Here is an 18065-nt window from a genome sequence, read left to right as displayed (position 1 = left end):
AATTTTATATTATGTGTATTTCACCACTATTTTGAAAAATGTTTTTAAATAGCTTCTCTGCATTGGAAGGAACTTTGGGAATCCCCTTCTTCAGCTGCATCGCCAGTGTAGGAATTCCCTCTGCCCTGTCACCTGGTCACCCTGCCGGTGATGGGCAGCTCTCCTGCCGTGTGGCAGCCGGTTCTCTAGTTGGACAACCCAGTTGTCCAAGCTGTGTCTCCCCACAGGAGACCAGCCAGCGACAGGGTTTCATTAGGAGTTTTGTGTCCACTTGCCCTGCACCTTGCCTGCACTTCACTTGGTCTTGGGCCACTTGCATGTGGACAGCTGACAAATACCTTAAACCCAGCCTGGCCTGACCTCAGCTCATTGTCTTCTGTCCAGCCTGTGGCTCCTCCTGTCTTGGTGAGCGGGGCCACCTTTCAGAACCACCCAGTTGGCACCGATGGGAACTTCAGGCATCCTCGACAACTCCTTCTCTTCCGCCTGCGTCATCTAGTTTCTCACCTGTTGATTCTCCCTCGTGAACATCCCTTGACCTGGACCCCTCCGCCGTCCGCCCTGCACTGCCCCTGTGTAGCCGCCATCGTCTCTCGAAGGGACAGTTGCAATAGTGCCCTAAGTGTCCTCCTGTCTCTAGCCTCTCCTCCTTCCAGACCATCCTTAACAAGGGTAACAGGCTTATTTTTCTGAAATGTATGCCCAAGCATGTCACTCCCCTGCTTAAATGCCTTTTCTGTGCTTTTTAAACATTTCATGCCTCTGCAAATACCACTGAAGTTTTTTTATTATTAGAGTTTTGCCTAAAGTATAGGGTTGGCCAAAAAGTTTGTTCGGGCTCTTCCATAAGATCTTATGGAAAATCCCAAAGGAACTTTTTGGCCAACCCAACACTTCCTTCTTCCCTCTTGACTACCTGTTTAAACTTCTACTGGTTTATCCTTCAGACTCAAGCGCCCCCTCCTCTGTGAAGCCTCTCCTGGCCTCCCACTGTACGCTAGACACCTGAGCGTCTCCATTACAGCATGATGATAATATTTGATTACTTTTGTATCTTAAACTAGACAGCGAGCTCTTTGAGGGCAGGGATAGTGCCCTGTTCACCTCTCCTTCCCCCAAACCTGGCGTGGTGCCTGGCACTTCATGATATTCAGTGACTGCTCTGATGGATGGACAGGTGAATGGGGAGACGGTCACATGAAGCAGGATGTGGCCCTTGGCTAAAGTACAAACAAGCTCCCAAGTTTTTACAGGGGGTACCCCCTCTGCCACTTCCACGGCAGGTCCCCATATCACACGAGCACCATCACACAGCATCTAACCTGCACGCCAAGGACTCAGATTTACTGTAACGAGTTTTGGTTACCTGTCTTCTATGAGCAGGTCCCCATGGTAGGTGCTGCTGCAGGCTATGTGTCAATGAGAAACTCTCATCAAAGAATTCAAGCATGAATTGACTGAAATTTAACAAGTGCTTTCTTGCCCTTAAGGTATCGCAACATCTGAGTGGGCAGCCTGGGGACAGGTGCATGACCCTTGATTCCATTAACGATGAGGCGTAGAGCTCAGACAGCGGCATCTCTGACCCACATTCCCTCAGCCACCTCCGCAACTTCTTGAGTGAAGTTTTGATCTCGGGCCCTTGGCATGTATCGCAGAGATAAGAGTATCACCTGAAGAATGTCTCCGTGTCGTAACACCCATACTACGAAGACATGCTTTCTGTTACTCGGTGATCCTTACGTCAGGAGCCATGTGAAATATCTGGCTGTGTGTTAAGCACGCTAGGAGAGGAATAGGCAGAGGACTAGGGTCTCTCCCAACCTCCAGAAGCTCATAGACTCGAGAGAGAAATGCCACATGGAATGGCCCCTGTTCTGTCACCACCATAGCCAGTGCCTCCTTGCGGGCGCCCGGTGAGAGCTGTGAAACCCTCAGTGGGAGCACAGCTTTGCTTGGCTAACAGGTTTGTTGGGGGGCGGGGTGCAGGGGTCTTTGTCATTTTCTAGGGTGTAGGAAAGAGTGGTATAAAAAGCATCACCGAGGAAATCCTGCCATTTTAACTGTCTCTAACCTTGCTTCCCTTCAGAGAAATGAACTCTGTCCTGGCTTTTGTTTCCGATGACTACCGCATTTACAGTTCTGAAGCATCGGCTTCTGAGGGCGAGCACCCGTTTGTCTGCCGGTCAGTCTGTCTGTCTGTCTGTCTCTGCCCCTTTCACCCCAGGGAGCTGGGGTGGCCTGTCCCTTCCTGGCCACTCTGGCTCCCCAACGGCAGTGACGGTCTCCCCGATGGCCTCAGGAGCAAATCACTTGCTTCAGCTCCCTCCTGCTACCCTTTTCTTTGCCCCTTTCACAGTTACCCACTGAAACCCCAGGAGTTCCCCTCTTCTCTCCGTCCTCACCCACTGGGCTCTCCCCTCGGTTGCACCTCACGTCCTGCCCAGGTGGGGAGGAAGGCCACTTGGTTTGGCGTCTTCACTCCTGGCATCCCTGTGCTGCGTCCAGCTGCCACCTTCCTGTTGCTTCCTGTCGTTCCATGTCCTCCTCACCATCTGTCTGTCCATCCTCCACACTGAGCAGAGCATTACTGCAGCCCACAGGGAACGTCTGTACACGGTTGATCAGCCAAAAAAATATTGTCATGTTTAATAAATCTCCATCTAAAAGTAAGCTCTCCACCCCTACTTAGAAAATAGGATTGGACAGGCAGAAAAAGACATACTCTATGTTATAATCACCTATATGTGGAATCGAAAAAATAAAACAAGTGAATAATTATAACAAAAAAATTATAAAAAGCATTCAAGAAGACCTAAATAATTAAAACAATATTCCACATTCATTGGACTAGATAACTCAGTATTCCAGAGATATCCGTTTCTCCTAATTTAATCTATAAATTCAATAAAATTCTAAATAAAATCCCAAAAAAAAAAAAAAAAAAAAGAAAATAGGATTGGACACATAATGACTTTGAATTTGTTATTTTTAGTACTATGGGCTGTTTTGGATAGACCATTACATTTTATACTGAAACAGAAAAATACTTTAAAACCTTGTAAGATGTCGTCTAAATTCCATATAATGTAATTCGAAATTCAGAATTTAGAAATTAAATAAATATAATGAATACAGAAATACATTACAGTTTACTGAAAAGTCTGTTGTCTTCTGCTTTGTCACCTTGCTCTTCTGTTTAAATGTCATCACCCTTTCCATCGCTCTCATCTCCAGATTCTTCCAAATGTTTGAAGTAAGAATGCTATTTGCATCTTCACAGTAAAGGTTCAGGTCCACCCCTAGAGCTGGAAATAGCTTTTCCTAAACCTCTTTGGCTTTATCTTGTTTAGCAACTTTCAGGTTTCCCTTTCTGCCACTAGGAGGTGCTCTTATAAACATCAAAACTTAGAAAAGTTGCCCAACTTAGGGAGGATTTTTTTTTTTAGCTTCCTTTTAAGTAAATTAAAGTCTCATTTATTTTCAGTCTGAAAACTTACCACTAGTACATAACAAAATATCCTCTCTCTGAAATGCCTTCCCATCCAACTTGAAAACCTTAAGGCCAAACTCTTCTCTTGCAAATAGCTCTACTTCTCTACTACTCTGTCACTGAATTTTTTTATTCAAATGAATTGAGATTGTGAATCATTGTGTGTGACTATGATACAGATTTTATATTTAAAGTAAGCTAATTTGAACTTGCTAGGAAACAGAAGCACTACATTAATGAAAACTCCACGGATAAGGACCTGAAATAAAGAGGCAGCAGCAGCTGTCTTTTGTCTGTCTGTTTCACTGAATGTCTGTCTTTGCTCACCGTTCCCATCACTAACCTGGAATGAGATTAGAATATGGAGGAGTCTGTGGAACATGAGGACAACCCCATATTCTGTTGCCTTTTAAAGGCATCTTTTGCTAGGACTGTGGCTCTGGAAGGGGTCTAGTGTGGGTGCGCATGATGCAGAGAAGTTGCGCGTCCTACACCGTGTTCATCCCTGTGGCCCTGAGAGGTTAGAGGGGAGAGTCTTAGGAGCAGACCTGGTGTGAGGAGAGGAGAGGGGAGAGGTGCTGGGGGAGTCATGTTCATCAGACTCCTGTCTGTCAGGTGAGGGGAAAGCTGTGTGACCTTGGGCAAGTCACTCAGCGTCTCTTGACCTGTTTCTTCATCTGTGAAATGGGAGTTGAACCAGATGACCACAGAGGTCTGTTCAGTTGCAATAGTCTGTAATTCTCAAAGATAACGCCGTCCAGTAGAATTTCCTGCGATGATGGAAATGTTCTGTAACTGCGCTGTCCAGTGCAGGAGCCTCTAGCCACGTGTGGCTGTTGAGCATTTTTGCAGTGTGACTGGTACAACTGAGGAACTTTCTAATCTTAATTTACTTAAATTTAAATAGCCACACGTGACTAGTGACTGCCATATTGGGCCGTGCAGCTCCAAGATACAAAAGGACTTACATTAGAGAAAAATAAAACGTATAATCTCAGTGGAGGCATTAATGGATGTCACAGGTGAATAATGTAAACTAGGATTCATATAAATTGTCCTGAATATGCCACGTTAGTCCCATTTCCTTTGGGTAGCGAACTGTCCTGTGAAGCAGAGCTATGAGTGGGAGTGAGATGGAAGGGAAAAGCTCTCAAAAGGGCTGGAGACGCATGCATCTGGGTGAGCTTCGATAATTGAGCACCAGAATAGCTGGACATATTTCCCTATCACCCTTCCAAAGCAGCTGAGTGTTCAGCAGTTCCTGGTACTACCCTGCCCTCCTTCCCCTTTTCCCCAAAACTAAAGGCGATGATCTTTAGGCCAGTTGGGGACATGGGCAGCCAGTGGACTCTGGATGTGCCTGAGCCCTGGGCTTGACCTTTGGAGCTCTTCTAAGGTTCCAAGGATTGGTGACAGCCGCGAGATGCCAGGCCCCAACAGTCAGTAATGTTTGCTCTGATAAAATATTAATCCAGTTATTAAAATATCTCCTCCTTCCCCACGATGAAGGAGTATATCCGAGAACAACCCAGCACAAAGCTACCTGACCCAGAAGTCATCCAGTTCTGTGTCTCCATCTTCAAATGCTCCAGGCTCCTGTTCCCCAGATGGCATCGATCAGCAGTTCTTAGAGGACTTCCACAGGGTGACCAAAGGGAGCTCCAGCGAGGACTCCAGCCAGTACTACTGTGACAAGGTGCGTGACGTCAGGTGCCGCAGCTGAAGTGGCAGCCGACCCAGCCAGGCTTCCCATGCAGGGCTGCCTTACGGGCGATTAAGTGGTTATGACTCAAAGAAAATAGCATATCACCAACCACTGGAGAAAGAAGTAAGATAACTGATGATTTTCTGACGTTTTCCAGAATGATGGTGACGGCTACTTAGTCTTGATCCGCATCACACCAGATGAAGATGGAAAATTTGGATTTAATCTAAAGGTATGTTGTGTGCAATTTATAAGGACATTTGATGCTCTGAAGCAATCTTTAGATGACTTTTTAACTTCCATTAGGAATGTGCCACGTACCCAAGGCTGCATAAGGAAATTGGCCCGGCCTTCAGAATTGGGAGCTTTTTTTTGTGGCCATAGTAGCTGCCTCATGCCGAGTGCCTGCTCTGTGTACTTATTTATATCATCTTATTGAGTTCTTCTATTAAATGGTGAAGTTGGAATTTTAAGACCCATTTTATAGATGCACACTAAGGCTCAGAGAGTTGGGAACCCCTCAGCATTGCTAAGAGAGAACAGTGGTTCAAGTGCAGGGCCATCACCCTCCTCTGCCTCCCTCTAGGCAGGCTCTGCAAGCTATGGCCTGCAGGCCAAATCCCATCTGTTTTTACTAATAAAGTTTTATTGGAACACAGACACCTCATTCATTTACAAATGGTTTATGGCTCCTTTGGCACTACGGTGGCAGAGTGGAGAAGTTGCGACAGAGCCCTCTGTCCCACAAAGCCAAGATAGGTAATATCTGGCCCTGTACAGAAAAGGTTTACTCTACTCTAGAGCAAAGTGAGGGCAGGTGGTCTCTTCTGCCTACCCCGCAGCTGCCATCACACACTCCTTTCCAATACCCGCAGCCCTGCTGACAGCCTGTTCTCAGAGGTCAAAAGCCCTCATGACATGGGACCTTTCTACAGCTCCTCTCCTGCACTGAAAACTCCCTTTCCAGCAGCACTTAGGGGCTGTGCTTTGGAGTTCTTCCCCAGGGGATGTTTGCATTTTTTTGAAAGGAGGCTGCTTCCTCCAAGTGCATCTTTGGTCTGTGGAAGGTGGGGATGGCATTGGGAGGCTCTGAGCAGCCTTCTGGTTGGCCCACTAGACCCAGGGACCCAGGAACCTTGTCATTCCGAAAGGTGCCAACGCCTGCGATTAGAATAAGTTCAAGGGAAGTTTGAGCCCTCCCTTGTGTCAGAGATATCTGCATGTCTTTGTTGCTGTGAACGACTCAAGTGGTTTTTTAATCTACATGTTTACAGGGAGGAGTGGATCAAAAGATGCCTCTTGTGGTATCAAGGATAAACCCAGAGTCACCTGTAAGTAAACATATTCTGTTATTTCCCAAGTTTGCTTTCCCCTAAATGTAACAGATTTCTGTTTCTGTGTCCTGTTTCTTTTTTACTGGCAGCAGAGAGTGTGTGTAAATGCATGCATATAGATAGAAAGAAAGAATGGAGTCCGTGTTTTCCAGAACCTTGTTGCTCATTGTGGTCCCCGAAGCTGCAGCACCAGCACCACCTGGGAGCTCATTAGAAATGCAGACTGTCGGGCCCCACCCCAGACCTCCTGGACCAGAATCTGCATTTTAACCAGATCCCCGGATGATTGGTGTGCACGTTGAAATGTAGAAGTCCTGCTCAAAAGAAGGAAACTGGGGCTTAGAGTTTGCTGTTCTGCTTGCTCCGAGTGGGCTCACGGCCCCTGTGTCCCTCCCCCTCCCCACCCTCAGCCCTCTGTCTGGACCTCTAGGCATCTAGGAGATGATTTGCTTTTGTATAACAGTGAGCACCAAAGGGTCCCTGTGCCTCCTAAGAAGGTGCCCGTTTGGGAGTTTTACTCTTAAGCTTGTGGTTTACCTTTTCTTACTGCTTGTGGCCTCTGTGAGTTAAGAAGCCTTTCATTCCCACACTGTTCAATGCATGGCTTCTCTCCATAATGGCTTCTGCCTTTGGGGTTATGTTTGCAAAGGCTTTCTCCATCACAAGATAGATAAATACTCGCTTTTAGCTGACGAATCATTTTCTAACCACAAATCTAGACAACAAAAGATAGAGGCATTGAAGTCATTATGACATTACAGTAATAAGTGAAGGCTGGCTACCATAGAGAAATGACCTCAGTAGTTTTCTTAGCTTTGCTCCGAAATGTTTCATAACGTAGGTTCTGAGCAGGACTCCTTTAAAATCCCACCGCCAGCTACCATGTCAACATTGCATTGGTGGTAAAAATAAAGACGGTAATGCCTGAGGGAGAAGAAGAGAGCTTGGTCACGGTCTCCAGTGTCTCAAGTGTCGGGGCTCAGAAAACATCAGGTTCTTCCCTTGAGGATTGTGTTACGGTAACAGAAGAAACTCGCTCTTCCCCCGTTCAGGCGGACACCTGCATTCCTAAGCTGAACGAAGGGGATCAAATCGTGCTAATCAACGGCCGGGACATCTCAGAACACACCCATGACCAAGTGGTGATGTTCATCAAAGCCAGCCGGGAGTCGCACACACGGGAGCTGGCCCTGGTGATCAGGAGAAAAGGTAACAGCCATCCGCGGGGGAGGAGCCGTAGCAAAGAGGGCCTTCCCCAGCCTGTTCCGTGGTTTTGCGATGTTGCACTTGTAGCCAACATGGGAAAATCAAGGGCTTTCCCGTGACCACCTGATGGCCGACTTCTCCCTTGAAAAATATGGAGATCTGCCCCCACAGGGCCCCGCCCCTCATGGCCAGTCCTCTGCAGGTAGGCAGCACCCTCCCACCCCTTTTTATACTAGGTGTGACCCTCCCCTCCCCCATGCCTCCCGGGCCCAACTCAGCCCACTTCACACACCCCTCTAAGCTGCCAGGCCCTGCCTGCATTTGCATATTCAACCCTTCCTCAAAGGACCAGGTTATATATTTTATTCATGTGCATTTGGTTTTTGTTGCAGAGGCAGTAAGCAGAGTGGGGCAGGAACCTGGCTGCCTTGGGGCTGTTCGAACTCTGCCTCCCACTGGGTTCAGGGACCTTGAGCAAGTTTCTTACCCAGTCTGTGTTTCAGTTTCCTCTAATGTAAAATGAGGATAACACAGTCGCTACCTCCAAGGGTCCCTCGGAAGATTAAATGATACTCATACTGGAAGGCATCAAAGATGCTTCCCAGTACTTGGTGGGCATTTGAAAGGCAACCTCTGTTGAATACAGCTACTATTATTGTTGTTGTTGTTGTTGTTATAAAGCAATAAGCCGAGTCCTCGCATCCTCCTTCCCAGCTCTCAAATACTGCAGGTAAATGAAGTATGCGACTCAAGCCCTGGCCCTGCATCTCCGTTCTGGCCTCACAGTTGTCGGCACAGCCCACACCCCCTCATGCCTGCCTCCTCTGTTCCCACTGAAACTCCCAGTGCCAGCTCTCATCCCACCTCCTCCGTGAGGCCCTGCCAGATCTCTCCAGACCCCTACCCACCTCCTCCCACCACCCATCCCCACCAAACCCAGCTCCATGCTCGACACACAGTAGGTGTCACTAGTGACAGTAGCTGATGTCTCTGCAGCACCAGCGAAGTGCCTGCACTGTGTTAATTGCTTTGCGTAATTATCCTCTTCAACTCTTACAATGTTCTCGTAAGGTTGGTATTCTTATCCCCAAATGAGGAAGCCAACACAGGTTAAGTAAGTTGCCGTGTGTCTGGTAAGGCCACATGATCATAGAGAAGGAAGGAATCCAGCGATTGGGAGCAGGCCTGTCCATCACATGAAGTGCCGTGTGACATGCTGGCCAATATGAGGGGCTGGAACGAGAGCATTCCGGCCAGGCCAGGGAGGGGGTCCTCCACCAACCCATGGCAAAGGGCTGGCGCCTGTTTGAGGTGAGGGAAACAGATGTTTGTAGACTATTAGAGCTTAAAGAGCAGTGCCACTGATTTTCTATAACTGTAATGATAAGTTCATTTTTAAAATAAACATTCAAGTAAAAAATGAGTTGATTAAAAGAAAAATAAATAGTAACATAGGGAATAGCAGATATGACAAAAATCATGAAAATAAGCAGAAGATCTGAGCTTCTGTGGTCAGTGGAAAGAATGTGGTCTTTAGCGTCAGACATGTGGACTGAATTCCCGTGTTCCACCCTGACAGGCTGGGTCACTTTGGACAACTCTTTTGCCCTGTGAGTCAGTTTCCTCATCTGTAAAATGGGAATAAAGACCGCTGGTTCAGCGTTGTGAGGATTCAGTTCAACTATGTGGAAAACACAAAAGTTGTTCCTTTCTTTCTCCTTTCTTGTTATCTTGAAGGCAGTGGGGAGTCATTGAAGGCTCTTGAGTAAGGGAAGTGACTTCTCTTTCTGGGTAGAAAGGGAACATTCAGAGATGATCCCAAAGTTTGAAGTGACTAGACAGAAAGAGGCACGTGAGGCTGGGAAGTATTGTGCCTGGTTGGGGAGAGGGGGTCCTCTGTTTGTTTTTACCCATATTGAGTCTGATGTGAAGGGAGATTTCCAAAGAGGAAGCACAGAGGAGACTAGAGATGTTTACTTGGGAGCCTCCCACCTAACAATGGCCTTGAGTTAGAGACTGACTGACTGAGCTCTGCGGGGCGGTGGTGGTGTGAAGAGAGGGCCAGACCCCGCACCAGTTTCCTGGGAAAATGCCTGTTTTAAGGGAGCAAATGAAAGGGACCGGAGAAGGAAGGAAGAGCAGGGGTAGAAGAATAACCAGGTCACAGAGAGCAAAGGGAGAAAATCTGTTTTCTTTAAAAATGTCCTTTCCCTTTCTCTTACCTTTGGCAAAAGCCTCTTGAGTACTAAACACCATCATTTATAACTAACCAGCAAGGTTAGTATGTCATTTTGTATAATTAGTACATATTGAATCATTCAACGAGAAGTAGTATCTTTGGCGAAAATGATTACCATGTGCTTAATCATTTAATAAGATGTTTTAAAACCTCTGCATTCAGGTGTCATAAGTGTAATTTGGGGGGAGGAATCCTATCACCCAGCACGTGGCTGCACAAGCCAGACAAGCTCTTTCTTGTCCGCTACAGCTGTCCACTCGTTTGCCGATATCAAATCTGAAGATGAACTGAACCAGCTTTTCCCAGAGGCCATTTTCCCCGTGTGTCCGGAGGGTGGGGACACGCTGGAGGGATCCATGGAACAGCTAAAGAAGGGCCTCGAAAGCGGGACGGTGCTGATCCAGTTTGAGGTAAGAGACCCCCAGTGCCTCGGTGGGCTGCTCAGCTGCTGCCAGGTCATCTAAGTCACCAGGCAGCTGTGCTCATGGAGGGACCACACAGGGACTCATGACCTCAGGGAGAAAGCGGGCTGGGGACCACGGCCCATCGCTTGCCCCCCCCACTCTAGTAACGATCAGTAGTCATGGAGAAACGTCAGAAATCGAGGAGGTGAGACTCTGAGCATATTTAGCTGCCAACACAAAAGCTCAGAACACTCGGCAGTCGAAGGTAGTGGAGAGGCGGCGCGGGTGGGTGCGGAGGGATGATGGAGGAGCCGGGCCCCGTGAGGGCACAGGGGCTGGGCTTCCCAAGTCCCCCAGAACCATGTGGACACGAAACCAAAGTCAGACCACATCTTCCCTCCCCAGGAGCGACCTCTACTCATGGAATTGAGACTGTTGACAAAGGCACATGCAGAGACTTTACAAAACAAAGTAGGACCCAAGAGACTGTTTTCTAGTCAGCTTTACTGATCACTAACAGAATGAAAACACAATATGTTTGTCTTCCACATTTTTAAAATGTTGTAGAAAACAGAGTAGTTCGTGCAGTAAAAAGATAACAGAAGAGCACAAAGAAGCATAAAGTAGGCCAATGAAAGAAAATTGATCATGATTAATGACAACATACACAGTCTGGATTCCTAAATTAGGAAAGAGAGTCTCAGGTCAGATTCAAAAGCAGAAATCTGCACTGCATAGTTTATTAGAAAGTTGTATAAAGGAAAAAGTCACAGAAGCAAAACTAGGAAATTTATCAGATATATGTGACTGCATATTGATTCAGGAAAGCATGAGTAATGTGAGTATCAAACAAGAAAGAAGCAAAGCAGAGAGTCTTGTGTGAGAGAAAGGTTTATTCTGTAATGGTGTAAGGAATAGAATGTAAATAAAATACATTATTAAAGCAACGTGTATTGAACAATAGTAAAATGTAAAACCCACAAGTGAAAGGTGAATTGACCCCACCAAAAACAATCAATAGGGAATTTTGAACTTAACAGCCTTGACAGATAATATAGACAAAAAATAAGCTGAAATCAGGATAAGAGGGTAGGAATAATATAATTACTTGGATAGAATTGATAGACATATACTGAATATCTACAAAGAGAGATAGCTCTTTTTTTCCAGGGGCCTGCAGGAGGCTAGGTAGGCTTACGATTTTAAAAGAAGACAATGTAGAGCTTGTATCCTCTGGCTTTGCATTGCAAAACTCAAAATTGAGACATACTTTTTTTTTTAATTTATTCACTTTATTTATTTTTGGCTGCATTGGGTCTTCATTGCTGCACGTGGGTTTTCTCTAGTTGCAGCGAGCAGGGGCTACTCTTCATTGCGGTGCATGGGCCGCTCATTGCAGTGGCTTCTCTTGTTGCGGAGCATGGGCTCTAGGTGCAAGGGCTTCAGTAGTTGTGGCTCGCGGGCTCTAGAGCGCAGGCTCAGTAGGTGTGGCGCACGGGCCTCGTTACTCCGTGGCATGTGGGATCTTCCCGGACCAGGGCTCAAACCTGTGTTCCTTGCATTGGCAAGCGGATTCTTAACCACTGCGCCACCAGGGAAGCCCCGAGACATACATTTTAAACACTAAAACTCAATTATTTTTAAACACTCTCCAAAATAATTGAAACAAGGAGCACTTAAAAGTCAGAATGTACCAGTTTTATTCTTTTTGGAGGGAGTTGGAAGGGAAAGCCAGAGGGGAACGGCACTGTGGAGTCATTTGTTCTTTCATTCAGCGAGAATTAGGTATTCACCATGTGCCAAATGCTAGATCAGGAACACAGTGAGGGAAGGAGAAGGGGGATTTCTGACCCCAAGGAGCTTACGGTCTAATTTTGGTATATTTGTGGGAATGTATCGCGAGTCCCAGAAACAGCTAAAGACCAAGCTAGGGTGAGATTTCATTCCACAGACTGTATGTTCTGTAGGGACTGGAGGTGAGAGGATTCCAGGAGGTCCTCTGGGGTGAGATGTAGTGTTAATAGAGGGTGGGTGGGATTAAGTGTGGAGGGGAGGGTATTCCAGGAGGGTCACAGCCTCCTGGACCCTAATGCAGACTAAGCTCAGAGGGTGTCAGGTAGGGAAACAGGCCTCCCCGGGGGTGAGCAGCGCTCAAGGGGTCCTGGGAGATGTCTCCAGGTGATGGAAGCCCTTCACCCAAGACGAACCGGGTCTCTTTGATAAGATTGTCCACAAGGAGGCGCTGTGGGCTCTTGGTGAGGAAAAAGACGGTGCCTGGTCTTCACCGGTGCTCCAGAAAATCCCCTCCACTTTTCGTGTTTTACATATGGGAATCCCCTATCAGGTTTTCCTTGAACAATGTTCATTGAAATTCATTAGGAAGATAGAAAATGCTTTAGAAAGAAGTACCCACTTGTGCCCCTGTGTTTTTAAGTAGTAGTCCTCAAAGGGTGACACCCTGACCATCTGTATGGATATCACCTGAGGAGCTTTTTTAAACGGGCCCAGCCCACAGCTACTGAATCAGCTGCACTGGGCGGGGGCCTGGATATTGCTTCTTAACAAGATCACCAGGAGGTTTTAATGCACAAGCTGATCCTGCGGATGGGAGCGTAAAGATCGTACCAGAACCATTGTCCCGTTGCTGCCCATCCTAAGTCCTGCCTTTAGAGCTTATGGTTGGACTACAGAAGAAATAAGATATGGAGAACATAGAATTTTTAGGGTTAAATTTTAGTACCTACACATTTCCTTCATTTAGTTTAAACGTTTCCTAGAAATTAAGTCGAAAAACCTTTTTAAATAAATAAATTTTTACAGAATTCCAAAATACAGAACAGATAACAGCAGATCTGCTCTGTGACGGAGCTGGTGGGATCCACGGAGCCCTGCCTTTCAGTCTCCACACTGCCCCCCAAGGACCCCTAGACTGTGGAACACAATTTAACAACCACTGCTAGAGGTGGGAGAAGTTGTCTTACATAGCTGCTAGAGGAGGGGAATCCTAAAGGAAGACAAATGGAAACCTTTAATGCGCACTTACTATGTGCCAAGGGCTTTATAGGCTTCGTCTCACAGCATTCTCCCAGCAGCCTGCTGTAGGGCTGGATCAGAGTCTTGGAGAGGTTATCTCACAGTAAATGGCATAGCCTGATTGGAAACCAGGCAGGCTTAACTCATGGAGCTTGTTCTCTTAACAGCTGTAGAACCTTTGTGTAATGATATAGGTAACAACAACGTGCTGTTTCCATGTGAGAGTCGTTAGAATAGCATGACATCAGAGCTAGAAAAGATCTGAGATGCTGTCTAGCCACGTGGAGCCAAGCAGGCTTCAGATCCTGGCGCTACCACTCATTTCCTGTGTGACCTCAAGCACATCCCTTAACCTCTGTAGCCTCTACTTCCCCATCTGTAAATTGGGTATTTCGTGGGCTAGTTGTAAGAGTTAGATGAGATAAATACTTAATGCGTTGTCTGACGCACAGTCAGCGTGCAAAAAGCAACAACTATTATCATTTATGAATAGAGGAGTCTAAAGAACCTGCCCAGTCCACACAAGAGGTGGAACCCAGTACTGTCTGACTCCCAGAGTCTTGGCTATTCTGGTTCCCCACCTGCTTCTCCTCCAGTGCCGTCAGCAGGTGGGCGGCTTGGCTGTCGGAGGCTGTGCTCTGAACAGGAGCAGGAAGTGGGAGCTGGTTTCTAGCAAGTGCCCATGCCACCCACTCTGTGGCACAAAGGGCCTGTCCTGGGGTAGCTGGGCAGTGGATGGAATCCCTCTTGTGGTGACAAGCTGGTTTTCAGCAAAGCTTGCTTTGAAGCATTTTCTTCATTAATGGAATTCCCCTGTCCCTCCCATGGCTTTTAGAAACAATTACAAATGTGTTCTAGAAAGCATTTGGTCCCAGCTGTAATAAAATCACGCTTAATAATTAGCATTTCTATAGCACTTTGGAGTCTACCAAGTGTGTCTCACATATGTCATCTCAGTTGACTCTCACAGCAATTCCGGGAGACAGATAAGGCCAGAATTATTTGGATCACTCCTTTATAAGTGGAGAGAACAAGGCTCAGAGGCTACGGAACTTGCCCAGTGTCACCCAGCTGGTCAGAGACAGAGCTGGGATTAGAATCTATGTTGAAAAGTCCATTGTCAGAACTCACCAGGTATGACCCAGTTCTTCACTCAACCTCTGATATGAGCCCTTCCCTCCAGGAGCTACACAGTGTGAGCTACTCAATGTGAGCAGTTTGCCGCATTTGTGACCAGGCTCGAACTGCCTAAATACTGTGTTCAGGCAAGGTAGGGCGTTCCTCTGTCTCTCGTATAAAGGCGCCCAGACTTGGGGTTCACAAGGCTCCAAGTCCATTACCACCTCCAGGATGCTCTCCTCCTCTGAAGAACTCGTTGACTCAGCCCCAGGGTCATTCCTTCCTGAGAGTAATTTGTGGCTCATTTCATGCTTTTTCCCTGCGTTGAGCTTTCTGTTTAGGCAAGGGAAAGGGTGTGCAGTTGGTATAGACGGTGCTGGATAAAAGCTAAGTGATGGTGCTAACTGTCCTTTGAGAACTGGTTTCCCAGCAAGCAAAGGCCCCTTGTGCCCATCCTCATCCAGTGGCCTTGCAAGCTCCTTGGAGACTTGTGGGATGCAGTTGATAGGAAATGAGAAACATTTATCCTCCCACCTCTCAGGACTGAGGAGTTAGAGCAGTGGCTACAAGGCTCCACCAAAGGTCGTGTCAAACTCGGATACCCCCGCCCCTCCCACCTCAGCATCTTCCCTCTTTGCCAAAACCAGAAGCCATCTTTTTCTCTCTTCTGACCACTGTTTCTCCCGAACCCACTCCTACATCATCCATTGTAAGAAACATCCATCCCTGTCAAAACAGATGACTTACTGGTTGCTGTGATCGTTATAAAAGTTGATTTGGAAGGACAAAGGCAGCTGAAGACTTACTCATGTAGGTGTACCTTCAAGAGTAGAGCTCATACTAAAAGTTTTTTTTTAATTTTTCAAATTTTTTTTTTCTTTTAAGAAAGGCAGACATTATCAAGTATAACACTTGGAATACAGGGAGAGAACAGCGGGCTTTGGAATGACCACGTGTGTGGCCTTTACATTTCAAGTGCCGGGGACCCATTTAAAGGAATTGCCACCCCACCTCATCGTCAAGTATTTATCTGTGAAAGGGACGCTGCAAGAATACTTGAGTACGCCAGCACTGGGATCTGCATTTGGTACTGTGATTTAAAGTAGCACTATTAAAAATAATAATAATAATAAAGTAGCACTGTTGAAAGTCCCCAAATTGCCAGCAACGATGTCAGTTCATTTCAGCAAACCTTTACAGGAAGGTAGGGAGAAACTCTGAGTACCCCGTCAGCAGTGTCCTTGCTCTCTGACTGGGTCAGGTACAAGGGAAAGTGGAAGTCCCCAGTGTGGACGAGCTGTCTGTGAGCAGTAAGTTGTTCTTAGGTCTGCGAAGTGGAGGACAACCTCTCGAGGCCTTCATGAAAAGCGGGCTACCCTTAGCTTAGTTACATGCCTCCATGCCACCTCTCGTCCTGCTTTACTCAAGTACTTTGTACCCTTTGTCCAGCAGCAGATCCCGTTATTGCTTGACTCTAAACATTTTATTGAGCACCTACTATGTACCAGGCACAATGCTGGCCTAGGGTTTATGGTGGTGAACAGAACGAACAAGACACCTGCTTCATGGAGACCACAGTTTAGTGCTTGATACAGAAAGCACGGTAAATAGGTGTTTTGAAAGTCGTTGCCCTGTACTAGACTCTGGGTTATTGCCAAGGGCATGAGAGGGCGTCTGTTTCTACTATTTGCTCTCCTTACTCATTGTCCCTTCCAGTCCCTCCATTTTTTTTTTTTTTTTTTTGTCTTTTCCTTTTTTCTTCCCCCTTCTTGGGTTCTCAGTCTTCAAGAACTCCAGTGAGAATTCCCCCTTCATCTGGTTGTACAGTTGATGGGGTGCTTGCTTCCATTGTTCCAGCCCTTGCCAGCATCTGCTGGTTGGAGCCAAGTGGGTGTCCGAAGCCTTTATCTGAGGGATGTGAGCAGGTTTCACATCTTTGGTTGGACCAAAAGTCTGAGGAGATCAGAGTCATCTCCTGATGCCCTCTCTCTACTTTTAGATGATTTTTTCAAAGGAGGAATGTTTAAACTGGAAAACTGTATGTCTTATCCCTCCCCGAACCGTGCTGGTCAACTCCAGCTCCCACTGTTCAGTTTTTGTCTCTGGAGGCCAGAGCCGGTGATATTGATGCTGCAATCTAAATACGGTTGTTCCATAGCAAACCCTCTCAGCTGATCTTCTTATAGTTCACCCTTACTTTCACAGCTGCTTAGAACTACACTCGGATATGATGAGAACAAAGCACTTGAGGACATAAAAAATTAAGATTTTAATAAAACTAAGTGATCTTATAACCCTCCGTCCCTGTGACCTTCTCCAGCCTCTGGGTTGCTCTCATTCTAGGGCAGAATTTAAGGGATCTTAAAGACTAGGAGCTCTTGCCTGCTTCACATACCTTTAGCCCAAGAATGAACAAAGCAAACTGTATCATTCCAATGAGTAGTTCTTGAAAGAGCCTTTTCTCAAATTCTGGCTAATATAATAGTCTTCAGCTCATTACCTCCCATCCCTGATCCATCCAGAAAGACATACCTGTGTTTCCAGCCCATCTCTGTCCACTCCGGACCACCCTTCTCTGGGCAGTGTTTTCACACCCAGCCTGCCATGCAGCTCACAAGGTCTGGAGAAGAGTCCATAAGTTAAAAGAACTTGAAAACCAACTGCTAACACCTTCAGAAACTAGGTGTGTGAATAGCACTGAAGCAGTTCAGTGGGAATAGGGTTCAATGTTAGCCTTGGCAAGGCAGGCATAAAAATGAGTGTGTTGTCAATCCTTCTAAAGGCAAAAAAAAAAAAAAAAAATCTTAGCTTTGTTCACCCAACTTTTTGTAAAAAATTTTTAATTTTATGTGTAGATTTCTTTTGTTGTAGTTCTTTTTCTCACTTCAGTCATTTGAATTTTTTTATATAAATTTATTTGTTTGTTTATTTATTTATTTTTGGCTGCATTCAGTCTTCATTGCTGTCCTTGCGGTGCGTGGGCTTCTCTTTGTGGTGGCTTCTCTTGTTGCGGAGCACGGGCTCTAAGCACACGGGCTTCAGTAGTTGCAGCATGCAGGCTCGGTAGTTGTGGCACACGGACTTAGTTAGTTGCTCCGCGACATGTGGGATCTTCCCAGACCAGGGCTAGAACCCGTGTCCCCTGCATTGGCAGGCGGATTCTTAACCACTGTGCCACCAGGGAAGTCCCCAGTCATTTGAATTTTTAAAAATTCACATTGTAATAATTCAAGTAATTCAGAAATAGCCAAAGTAAAATTAATTGTCTTCTGACCCCCCTCTCCTTTAGCTTCTGTCTCTGTTGTAATTTACAGATAACAATTTGGTGTGTATCCTTGCATACTTGTTCCAATGATCTTGCAAATATATTTTATACACACACATACATAAGTGCACACACATATGTTATATGCACATTGTGTGTATGCTGCTATGTGTAGAAATGGGATCACCACTGTATTATTGTGTAACTTGCATTTTTCACTTAAATAGATGAGTGGAATCTGTACTTTTAGTCTATCTTCTTCTCTCT

The 18065-nt window shown here is 46.2% G+C and overlaps 1 protein-coding gene across 7 annotated transcripts in view; it reads left to right on the top strand.

Annotated features, from left to right (window-relative positions):
- The window catches only part of PTPN3 (protein tyrosine phosphatase non-receptor type 3), a 109789-nt gene that overhangs the window by 73749 nt on the left and 17975 nt on the right, over positions 1–18065 (top strand). For 6 of the 7 annotated variants that reach the window (XM_057548560.1, XM_057548561.1, XM_057548559.1 and 3 more), the window contains 6 exons: positions 2090–2185; positions 5003–5189; positions 5356–5430; positions 6473–6529; positions 7585–7741; positions 10227–10387. In XM_057548560.1, coding sequence (XP_057404543.1) covers positions 2090–2185; positions 5003–5189; positions 5356–5430; positions 6473–6529; positions 7585–7741; positions 10227–10387 — 733 coding nt within the window. The remainder of the gene's footprint in view (positions 1–2089; positions 2186–5002; positions 5190–5355; positions 5431–6472; positions 6530–7584; positions 7742–10226; positions 10388–18065) is intronic. The other variant, XM_057548562.1, reaches the window with a different exon arrangement.

Source organism: Balaenoptera acutorostrata, chromosome 6, assembly GCF_949987535.1.
Source record: "Balaenoptera acutorostrata chromosome 6, mBalAcu1.1, whole genome shotgun sequence".
NCBI lineage: Eukaryota > Metazoa > Chordata > Mammalia > Artiodactyla > Balaenopteridae > Balaenoptera > Balaenoptera acutorostrata.
This window is presented reverse-complemented; position numbering and strand designations above follow the sequence as displayed.